We start from the raw sequence: 11,972 nt of genomic DNA on the forward strand, positions 1-11,972 counted from the left end.
TTCCAGATTGACTGACCTTCATGTCATAAAAGTAATGATGGACTGTCGTTTCTCTTTGCTTATTTGAGCTGTTCTTGCCATAATATGGACTTGGTCGTTTACCAAATAGGGCTATCTTCTGTATACTACCCCTACCTTGTCACAACACAACTGATTGGCTCAAACACATTAAGAAATTCCACAAATTAACATTTAACAAGGCACACCTGTTAATTGAAATGCATTCCTGGTGACTACCTCATGAAGCTGGTTGAGAGAATGCCAAGAGTGTGCAAAGCTGTCAAGGCAAAGGGTGGCTATTTGAAGAATCTCAAGTATAAAATATATTTTGATTTGTTTAACACGTTTTGGTTACTACATGATTCCATGTGTTATTTCATAGCTTTGATGTCTTCACTATTATTCTACAATGTAGAATTCAACACCTCTTGCACTGAGATGCAATGCCTTAGACCACCGCACCACTCGGGAGCCCAACGTGGGTTGACTATCAATAGCAGGGTCGTTCCACGAAATGGGTGCCTTTTGCGTCCCTTTGATATTTTAAGTAGAAATTGTGCAACAACATATCATTTAATGTCCCTCCATTAACCTGTGTCACTTCTAGGAAGATTTCAACCCACTTAATCAAACCATTTCTCCATGTTTCACCATTAGTTATTTTGCTGCTTAGTGCACAGGGTTGGGGAATAACGGATTACATGTAGTCAATTACGTGTGAAGGGATTACAACAAAAAAAAACGATAAATGTAATCAGTTACATTATCTGCAAAGATATTGTAATCAGATTTGATACTTTTGAAACACGACATGATTACTTCGAGGATTACTTTTACATTCAGAAAGGATGTTTGCGAAAAAAAATCTTTGACACCTCCGTTTTACATGATTACATGTTTTATTTCATAGTTTTGATGTCTTCACTATTATTCTACAATGTAGAAAATAGTCAAAATAAAGAAAAACCCTTGAATGAGTAGGTGTCCAAACTTTTGACTGGTACTGTATCTGTGACCAACAGATACATATCTGTATTCCGAGTCATGTGAATTCCATAGATTAGGGTCTAACGAATATATTTCAATTTACTGATTTACTTACATAAACTAACTCACAAAAAAAATGGTATGTTGCTTTTAGGTATTTTTGTTCAATGTAATTGAACAGTTAGCTTAGCTAATTTGCCTGGGATTCTCCTTGAAATGTCTGAAATGCACTGACAAACCCTAACTACAAGGTTCCAGTGCATTCCTCTACCCCTGTATTGACTAGGATTTCCAGAGCAAATTAAGCTTGAATACAAAATCATTCCGTTTTCTCCACATTGAAGGCTACATCTTAAAAAGTGACTTTAATTTCATTATCATATACATCAAGAACATCAATAGATTTCACTCAATGCTCCTATTCACAGACAACTCTATGGGTAGTTCCACAGGGTCAGCATAGAGCCGAGCTGTCTCCATATCAAACACTTTGAAAGAGGACAGAAAAAAGACAAAGACTGCCCCCTATTGTTTAACAGGAACAGTACATGCCATTGTTAAACAGATAATACAAATTATATAAATCAAATCAGATTTTATTTGTCACATGCACCAAATACAACAGGTGTAGACCGTACCGTGAAATGCTTACTTACAAGCCCTTAACAATGCAGTTAAGAAAATATTTACTAAAACTAAAGTAAAAAATAATATTTAAAAAATAAAACAATAAAATAACTATACTGAGGCTATATACAGGGGGTACCGGTACCAAGTCAATGAGCGGGGGTACAGGTTAGTCTAAGCATTATTTATACGTCACAGATTTGATTGCAAACAGCACTTGAAATAAACCACTAATGATTGAATAGTTACAGAATTGTCAGCATCCACTAGTTTACATCAAGAGACATAGAAATGATTTGCCCAATTTATCAGCAGCAAAACAAGAGGTGTTCCCTCTCTGTTTTTCGTGATGGAGTTGAGGCCAGATAGCGAACTTTTCTAAAGATGAGCTCAGATTTCCCCTTTTAGTAGATGAAAAGGACTCTGGTTCTCGGGAGACTAGAAAACGAGTCTGCCATTTTACGGATCTTGGCGTAGTTAATGAATCCTCTGAGGAAGAGCAAGAATCCTGGAGGACAGAGAATACAGTAGATTAGGGCGATAAGGGTCATCGTTATTTTAGCAGGATTTAACAGTAGTTCTTTTTCAATAATGTTTTTTGGGTTAGCACTTCCCAACTTCCAGCTCCACAAACAAGATAGTGTGTGTTAAAGGTGCACTATGCCAAAATCGCTCTGCCATTTCCTGGTTGATAAAATTTGAATAGTTCGCCTAATTTCAGTTTGTGACAAAACCCACCACAGCCAGTGTAGAGAACCATTGTACTATCTAAACCACTGTGAAATATCTTCTCCAGAACCAAAAATATTGTATTTTTAGCTGTTTGAAGCTGGTGTACAAAACTGAAAAGTAAAAGACGCAAAAACAAAACTTAAGAACGAGAAGCATATAAATAGTGCACATAGAACACATATGCCGCTTCTTTGACTTGCTTTCAATGAGAATGATGCATCTATAAAACACACATTTCTATGTGAATTTGGTTGAATCTCCCAAAACGTTACATATAGAAGAGTTAAAGCTGCAATAAGGGTCATTGTCATAATGTATTGGATTTATGCACTCTATCTATTGAATAGATACCTTTACACCAATGCTACAATGTTTCTGTATTTACATGTCTAGTACTACAAATGAGAAAGACAGAACTGGTTGTACTTACCCAGTACCAGGAACACCCACCACAGCCAGTACTGCCCATCAAAGTACCCAGGGAAATAGGTGGAGAACTAGGGAGAAAAATAATAATCACACAAACATAAAAGATAAGTGGACTGGTCATAGTAACCATGAATGTGATCTTGGGCTCTGGAAGAGGGAAACCTACACCAAACTGAAGTGCTTTGCCATCAGATCCCTGCCACTTGATGCTTCTTATGTTAAGGAACCACAATCTACTCTGACCAAAATATCATTACATATAATTTTAATAAAAGTATTTATTTCTTGTATATAAATATCAGGGAAAGCTTTGTCTACCACCTTTACATCTCAGAGAGGGTTGGTAGGGAAATCTTACCCGGACAATGAGGATCCACTTGATGAGCGACAGGCCGAAGCCAGAGATGGCCCCGTAGCGGCCTGCTGCCGAGGTGGTCAGACAGAAGGACAGGAAGAAACCGATCCAGTTGAAAAGGAATGCCACTAAAGTGGAGGAAGAGAGGGAAAGAGGCGGTGTATATGGTCTACTAGGATGGGCTTTCTCCTCACAATATAACATTCTACGATCACATCAAATATCCATCAAATACCTTTATCGTGAAAGAAATACATTACATGACTGTTCTTCATGTCGCCGTTGTGTATTATACCAACCCCCGTCCCAACCAAGGAGAAGGTTTTACTTCAAGATGTGACTTACTAAAAAAGGTCAACATGAAAATGCCATCGTTCCCTATGCGCAGCTGGTCTGCATCCTCAAAGTCGTCCCTGGCTACAAAGTCTTCATCCTGCAGAGATAGAGATAAACATACGGTAGAGATCATTATCAAGTCATTTTATGATGGAAATCCTATTAAAAAGGCTATATCAACCAAGAAAGGAAACATTCACGCTACAAAGCACAACTCCTTCTCTTCATTGACCCTTCGCTTTACATTTCTCTAATGTCGTGGATGGAGAAGGCATTTAGCTGGAAAGCTGCTTCAATTTAGTTGAAAGAATAACATTTGATGTGCAATCAGGAAATGCGCCACTAATACGCTACAGGTCGACAGACAGGTCTCTGCAAACGGCTGCCACATCTTTGCCTAATGGTACTATTCCATTCCACACACTTCCACCCCATTACTGTACCTCCAGTGCACAGCAAGTTAGTACATCATCAAAAGTCCCCAGTTGTTCCCTGTGCTGTACGCAAGGCAAGCAGTGTGTGGCAAAGAAACACAGACCAGTCATTTAAATGGGATGACAAGGTATGACAAAACATTTCCCACTGGAGGGCATAGATGAGCAGTCTCATTATCTGACAGTGATTATTAGGGTGTCTGCTGACAATGTATGACTCACCATTTCAATACACTCTACTGAGTACAGTATATCTACACACACAACCATAGTTAAACAGGTTTGCTTTGATATTATATGCAATGGGGTTCATGGTGTTATACTCCGAGTATAAAATAGTCTGGCAAAACCACAAGGGAGGACACCGTGGAGTTTGTAACAGTGGGACACTCACCCTTCCAGCCACCAAGGGAACATGGGCTTCAGCCTTGGTTCGCTCCGCCTCGTCATAGGAAGGGAGCGTTGTGGCCACGTTGTATGATGGTGGCTTGGGGAAACCCCCATTTTCTTTGTAGTCAAAATAAGCTAAGAGAGATAAATAAGTTAAATTGCGGCGCATAAGCTGCTGTGTTACACTTCAGTGTTATCTATCCCCTTATGGTGGGCTAATTGCTGTAACAGCATAGGTAAACCTAACGTTAGTAGGGAAATCTCCACTGTGTCCGAACAAAGATACTTGATGGTCATAGTCTAGTTCTGGACTGTGTAATGTCCCTTGGAGTAAAGGTAAGGACATTGATTCCCAGGCCAAACCATAGTGCTGCTCTGTGATGTGTGTGTGTGTATTGCGCTTTTACCTGCATTTTCTTCTGCAATGCTGCTGTAAGGGGGTGGGGCATCGGCTGCCACCTGGAGAGCCTCCTCTGGCTCCTCTTCATTGGGCAGCTGCATGGGGGAGGAGTCAATACACGGGTTAGGCCTAGATGACCGTGACAACGTCAACATGACATAGAGAAGAAATCAGTCCAAGCACTATTCTGCCCTACCAAGCAAAAAGACAGTAACTGCTCATAGCGTGGAACTGATACATTACTTTTATTTACCTTGGTTTCACAGTAACTTTATGCAGTTACTGCTAACATGACCCCCATTTTCTCCAAAACACAATACAGTAGAGGCAGGATACTTGTTCACATGATTAAGCATGTATTTAATGTAGCAAAAAATGACATTCACTCATTTTTGACCAAATGAGCAGTTACTGCCTTTTTGCTTGGTAGGGCAGTATTGAGATGTAGCCTAAGGAAAACAAGCTACCTAAGCTACAGGGTCAGGCAACTCCATATTATAGCAGACTTATGGACAAGACACACCATAACGAACACCGGCCGTGCGCAACATGTCACCTGCTGGGTGTCAATGAACGATGGCGATTCAGCATGTAGAATCGTCAGGAAATGAACTGAAAATGAAGGCCAATGTTCAGTGGTCAGATGAGATAGGATGGCTGCCCGCTGCACAAGGTTGACGTTGAGATGGCATTTTCCCTCTTACAGGGTCACGCTAGGATTCAGCCAAAGATAGTGGATAAATAACAATGTCTTACTCAGGCCGTTTATCATTGAAAAAATGTCAAGTTCTGGTCTGCTTAACGGGGTGGTTCTCCCATAGGCACCAGTGGTTCTCCCATAGGCACCAATGCAATAGCTGCTGGGTCTGGTCTGCTTAGTTCATGGACTTTCATTGAACCAGAAAAAATGAGCGAGTGGGATGTTTTCCTTCCTCTTCCGTCTCTGGTTCAGCATTACTCTTTGATCAGACCTCTCATGACCTAGCTACTCATGTAACAAAATGGAAAGCAGACACCCACTGTTCTCCATTTTGGTTGTATAACAGAGATTGTTGTCCTCTTCAACCCCCCAATAAATGTTTATAGTATTTTGTATCAGTATGCAGGCCCATCAGTTGTCATGTTAACTCATTACTAACTTCCAAGAGGATTAGGCTCCAGAATATTGGTGAGTTCAGGCAGAGAAATACAGTCCACAGATGGGGCCAGCTGTCAACTACACTGTATAAAATGGTAGAAATTGCACCAAAGAATGTCACTTGTGATAATGAGCTAATATTGTTGATAAGGGCAGTCATCAGTTTCCTACTTACACTAAACCTAGCGGTAATGGGAGATAAAGGGATCAAATTCATGGAGGATATTGCACTAGCCCTCAATAGACTTCACCTAGCAACCTGGTTGTCCATTCACAGACGCCAACTACCTTTACCGCTTATTGATGAAGGCATCTTTTTATTAAGTGCCCTGGTGCTCGCTCTAAAATATTAACACCCATCACTTGCGGTACGGTTTTGGAAACATAAGGAATGTACACTACATGACCAAAAGTATGTGGACATCTGCTCGTCGAACATCTCATTCCAAAATCATGGACATTAATATGGAGTCGGTCCCCCCTTTGCTGCTATAACAGCCTCCACTCTTCTGGGAAGGCTTTCCACTAGATGTTTGAACATTGCTGTGGGGACTTGATTCTATTCAGCCACAAGAGCATTAGTGAGGTTGGGCGATTAGGCCTAGCTCGCAGTCGGCGTTCCAATTCATCCCAAAGGTGTTCGATGGGGTTGAGGTCAGGACTCTGTGCAGGCCAGTCAAGTTATTCCACACCGATCTAGACAAACCATTTCTGTATGGACCTCGCTTTGTGCATGGGGGCATTGTCATGCTGAAACAGGAAAGGGCCTGCCCCAAACTGTTGCCACAACGTATGCTGTAGCGTTAAGATTTCCCTACACTGGAACTAAGGGGCCTAGCCCGAACCATGAAAAACAGCCCCAAAATAAACTTTACATTTGGCACTATGAATTGGGGCAGGTAGCGTTCTCCTGACATCCGCCAAACCCAGATTTGTCTGTCGGACTGCCAGATGGTGAAGCATGATTCATCACTCCACAGAGCGTATTTCCAATGTTCCAGAGTCCAATGGCGGCGAGCTTTACACCACTCCAGCCAACCGACGCTTGGCATTGTGATCTTAGGCTTGGCCATGGAAAGCCATTTCATGAAGCTCCAGACGAACAGTTCTTGTGCTGACGTTGCTTCCAGAGGCAGTTTGGAACTCGGTAGTGAGTGTTGCAACCAAGGTCAGACAATTTTTACGCTCTACACGCTTCAGCGGTCCCGTTCTGTGAGCTTGTGTGGCCTCCCACTTTGCGGCTGAGCTGTTGTTGCTCCTAGACGTTTCCACTTCACAAAAACAGCATTTACAGTTGACCGGGCAGATCTAGCAGGGCAGAAATTTTACAAACTGACTTGTTGGAAAGGTGGCATCCTATGAGGGTGACACATTGAAAGTCACAGCTCTTCAGTAAGGCCAATTCTACTGCCAATGTTTGTCTATGGAGATTTTATGGCTGTGTGCTTGATTTTTATACACCTGTCAGTAGTGGGTGTGGCTGAAATAGCCAAATCCACTAATTTGAAGGCGTGTCCACATACTTTTTTAGGTGTATATATGTATGGGCAGGCATAAGCTATGGACAACCAACACAATTGCATGTTATCAACCGCAATTTCAATGCACAGAAATACCATGACGAGATCCTAAGGCCCATTGTGAGGCCCATTTCTTTTAAGGTATCTGTGACCAACAGATGCATATCTGCATTCCCAGTCCATAGATTAGACTTAAATGTATTTCAATTGACAGATTATTTTAAAATTGTTGCGTTTATATTTTTGTTCAGTTTTTATGGTGTGTGTACAGTACCTGTTAGATATTGGGGGCTTCCTGGGATGTGCTTTTGTTTGTTATTGCTGTAAGAGCGAGTTAGCTAGCTTGCTTTAAATTGTAACAATCGCATTAGCCCCTGCTAATTCAGTTATTTCCATGCTAACAGACGAATCACGGATCTACAGTGTCATGACTGGCCTGTTCGGGTCAGGTTACCGTGGACCATAATCCTACCGAGATATCTCTCACACCCACCAGCGGGGGAGAGATCGAGAGGTATGGAGGTGGGGTTGGGGGGGTTTATGACAACTCCCGCCCATTGTAAATCTTAAGGCAGCAGACAAAATCCCTTTTGTCCTCTCAGTATGGAGGGATGGAATGTATGATGGGCCTATGGAGAATCTACCTCTGAACAGTAACATACAATAAATGGACTTTGGGACAATATGTGTCATCAGCCAAAATGGTAGTAGTGACGATAGATGGAACACGAAAATTAATGTCGTTTGTGTTATGTTATTAAATGTTAAATGACGACGTTATAATGAAAACATTGTAACTTGAAGAGTTTTCACACTATGTACTTGATGTTTGCATACTGTACGTTGTGTGGAAAATGTCCAGATCAAAGAGAATGTTTTTGTAAAGACGAAATGTGAAGTTAGTTGTCTAAATTGGATCTGAGTAAAATCCAGACCTTGCCTCGTAACTAGTTACGCCCAGAGAACTTGCCCTAAAGGCGGAAACGCCCATTTCTGACCCAAGGGTATAAAACATGTAAGTTAAGAATTAACATAGCAGACTAATACCCTGACTACACCTCTTGCGTCGCGTGTGCGAACGTTGCAAAATAATTTTTTTAATCTAAATTATTCAATTATTGTGTGCGCCAACGAGCGTCTGCGTTGCCAAGGGCTAAAATAGAAGTCAGTTCTATTTGTGACGCAGATCGCGGTGGAAGTCCTGCCTCTCACATCTCCTCATTGGTTTATAGAAGCAGGTAGCCACATGCCATTTCCTCATTGGTTATACCCACGTGGGTGACTGAAAGACGAACGAGGTCGGTGGCGGTAATGCACCTAATTTATGAAAGTTGCCAATTGCAATATAAAGTCCAGAGAAGAAAAAGCCTGGGAGGATGACTAGATTCGGTTGACCGTTTTATGTGTGGATTAACTGTCGGAGTAGAGGACCTTGTGCATTTCAGGTAAAATAACAACTCAATGTTTATATCCCAGGACAAATTAGGTAGCAACAGCAAGCTAGCTAAATAGGACAAATTAGCAAGCAAGTGCAAGCTAGCAGGCTAAATTGCCATAATTGTTTAATGCTTTTCGACCTGTCCCCAAATTAATGTAATTGGTTCAGAGTTTGTTTTGATATTTTAACCTGCGTGTCGTGATCACGTTTGGTGTGGGGGGACAAAATATCATTATGCACGATGGCGCACACACGCAGCCGGTTTGGGTTCCGTGTAAGTGACCACGAGCTGCAGCCAAGGTTCGAATTAGTTGTAAACCCAAAATTCAACACGAGGTTGAAGAAGACAAAGGAACCTTTTTACAATCTATGCTACAGATGAGTAGTTATGTCTAAGAGGGTGAATTCAAGCAGGACCACCCAGTTACCACTCTCCAAGGAATCGTGTGTCTACACTGCTTTCATTCCAACGCTGGAACCATCTACACAGCTGATTAGCCGTCCTCCGAAGAACCCTTTTCAGATCAAGGGCGAGGAAAAAGACCACTAAGAGAAAGGACACTGACATCGTGAGGACAAATAGAGTTACACCCGGTAACCGAAGACGTGCGGTCATCAGAGAAGTCTGAACCCGGTCCACGAAGAGACACCCCATCGGAGACCTTCAACATGTAATTACATCATTATATTCTGACCCATAAGAGTGGCAGTTCGAGGCAAGGTTAGGGTTAAAAATCAGCATAGTTGACAAATGTACCCAAGTGTGCTTTTCTCTCGTTCTCTTTCTCCCGCTTTTGAAATCCCCATTTTGTGTAACGTGTCATATTGTGTTGGCCCGCTAGGGACCTTTTTCATTGTACTAAGTTCTAATCAATAGCCTAGACTGTGTGTTTGTGTATCTTATTATCATTTTAGCTTGTTAGTAAATAAATAATCAACTCAATTGGTGTGGTACGGACTTATTTAGTGGGACTCGGATTTGTGCAGATTCCCGGATTATGCGATGTTCAGAATGAGACTGTAGAGGAACTTACTTAATTAGTGACTTTTGTAAAAAAAAAAAAATCGATATTCTGATATTCTTTGAGTTCATTTGGGAAATAGAAACTCAAAGCCAAAACTTTTGCACGGTGCTCCAGGTTAATTTGTTAATAATTACCTAATTAATTTAATCACGTAATTATAAACCGTTAATCATTTGATGAGCAGCAGTCGTCACATTAATCAATACAATGTTACGACAACAGCCGTCAACATAGACTGAGTGTACAAAACATTAGGTACACTTGCTCTTTCCATGACAGACTGACCAGGTAAATCCAGGTGAAAGCTATGATCCCTTATTGATTTACTTGTTAAATCCACTTCAATCAGTTTAGATGAAGGGTAGAAGACAGTTTAAAGAAGGATTTTTAAGCCTTGAGACATGGATTGTCTATATGTGCCATTCAGAGGGTGAATCGGTAAGACAAAAGATTTAAGTGCCTTTGAATGGGTTATGGCAGTAGGTGCCAGGCGCACCGGTTTGAGTGTGTCAAAAACTGAAATGCTGCTGGGTTTTTCACGCTCAAGTTTCCTGTGTTAATTAAGAATGGTCCACCACCCAATGGACATCCAGCCAACATGACAACTGTGGGAAGCATTGGAGTCAACATGGGCCAGCATCCCTGTGGAAAGCTTTTGACACCTTGTAGAGTCCATGCCCCAACGAATTGGGGGGGAAAAGGGGTGCAACTTAATATTAGGAAGGTGTTTCTAATGTTTTGTACACTTAATGTAATGTTGTCCTGCACATCTAATGTGCTTCCTTGTGTCAATCGTCAGATACTTACATGTACTGTATTTTATACTATTTTTGTCATTGTTATTATGTTTGATTACAAAATACCCAGTCTGATATTGACATGCAAGCATGAATCACGAATCTACAGCCATTGTCAGAATAAACACCAATTAACTGTGGTCGCTGGCTGAGTAGTTATTTCTTTAAAAACACAACACAAGAGACTTACGAAATACGATTGCATAGTTAGACTGGTGCCGAGACCAGTCTTGTCTTCGTGGGACATCTGTTACACTAGCTGACTATAACTCAACACCACGATTTATGATGGAGTTGAGCGGTGACTAGTGTAGGCGGATTTGAGCTCCGAGGTCACATAGAATTAAGTTTTTCTCATAAACGAACTACGGATTTCAGCACTTAAAGAGTAACCACTAACCAGCAATTACACAGAACGTCATGTGTAATATTCGGTTATTTTTACGTGCCGAAATGAGACGGGTTTTTTTGTTATGCGATGTCTGCGCGTCAGTCCTGTCAGCACACATTAGTCGCTGCTCAACTCCATCGTAAATCGTGGAGTTGAGGTTAATCGCCTATTGAGTAGTTAGCTAGTGCAGGGCTCTCCAACCATAATCTAGCACACCCGATTCTGATAACGAACTGGTTGACAAAATAAACCAGGTTAGTTACAACTGGAGTTGGAGCGAAATCCTACAGGAGGGTAGCTTTCCAAGGACAGGGTTGGAGGAGCGAGTGTGTACAGTCAAAACATCACCTACAAATATTTGACCAAGTTAAATAAAATGTATTGCTAACCAACAAAAATGACTAGCATTTTAATTGAACTATAAAGCATCATGGCGTGTTGATATTAACTTGTAAACTGACTCAGTCATGGTGCCATCACAAAACAATGAGGCCTAGATCCAACCCATTACCAGTGTTTCTTAGTAAACAAACCACAGTTAGCTAATGCTTGCTCGCTGAGACAAACTTTTTTACTCACCTGCTGATATCTAGCACACGGCTCAGCCATCCTAATATGAACAGACTCAAATCTTTGAATTAAAACAATCGACAGCCAATGTATTCAATACAGAAAGTATAACGGAAATATAAACTATTGGGACGCTGTCTGCTCAAGTCCCTCCCCTCTTTCTCTGCGTGCTTGTTACGTCAATACTCCAAAACTAGGTCACGCATCCGCTCTTTACTCTACTGCCCCCACAAAAACACAGGCATTGACAGTAAAATAATATCCATCTAATATTCCAGTTATTGTACATTTTGGCTTAAAGTGGCAATACTATGTGTAGACTACTCACTGTATTCCACTATTCAAAAACTTTAAAGGTGAAATAATATAGGTTACCTCTGAAGATTACATGCTGTGGCGCCAG

At 41.2% G+C, this 11,972-nt stretch overlaps 1 protein-coding gene across 1 annotated transcript; it reads right to left on the reverse strand.

Annotated features, from left to right (window-relative positions):
* Nucleotides 1–1,333: 1,333 nt before the first annotated feature.
* LOC106567495 (NEDD4 family-interacting protein 1-like) lies at nt 1,334–11,749 on the reverse strand. Its single transcript, XM_014136789.3, has 7 exons — nt 11,579–11,749; nt 4,698–4,785; nt 4,295–4,425; nt 3,476–3,563; nt 3,134–3,258; nt 2,777–2,843; nt 1,334–2,122 (listed from the first exon to the last, which is right to left on the reverse strand). The coding sequence occupies exons 1-7, from the start codon at nt 11,606–11,608 to the stop codon at nt 2,019–2,021; spliced, it is 633 nt and encodes a 210-aa protein (XP_013992264.1). The 5' UTR covers nt 11,609–11,749; the 3' UTR covers nt 1,334–2,018.
* Nucleotides 11,750–11,972: the final 223 nt, after the last annotated feature.

Source organism: Salmo salar, chromosome 13 (genome assembly GCF_965601325.2).
Source record: "Salmo salar chromosome 13, fSalSal1, whole genome shotgun sequence".
In the NCBI taxonomy this organism is placed as follows: domain Eukaryota; kingdom Metazoa; phylum Chordata; class Actinopteri; order Salmoniformes; family Salmonidae; genus Salmo; species Salmo salar.

Coding starts and splice junctions, on each gene's coding strand:
- LOC106567495 (XM_014136789.3), bottom strand. CDS start 11,608: ATGGCTGAGCCGTGTGCTAGATATCAGCAG. Junction 4,786..11,578: donor CGTGTGCTAGATATCAGCAG/GTGAGTAAAAAA, acceptor TCCCCCATGCAG/CTGCCCAATGAAGAGGAGCC. Junction 2,844..3,133: donor AGTGGATCCTCATTGTCCGG/GTAAGATTTCCC, acceptor TTTTCTCCCTAG/TTCTCCACCTATTTCCCTGG.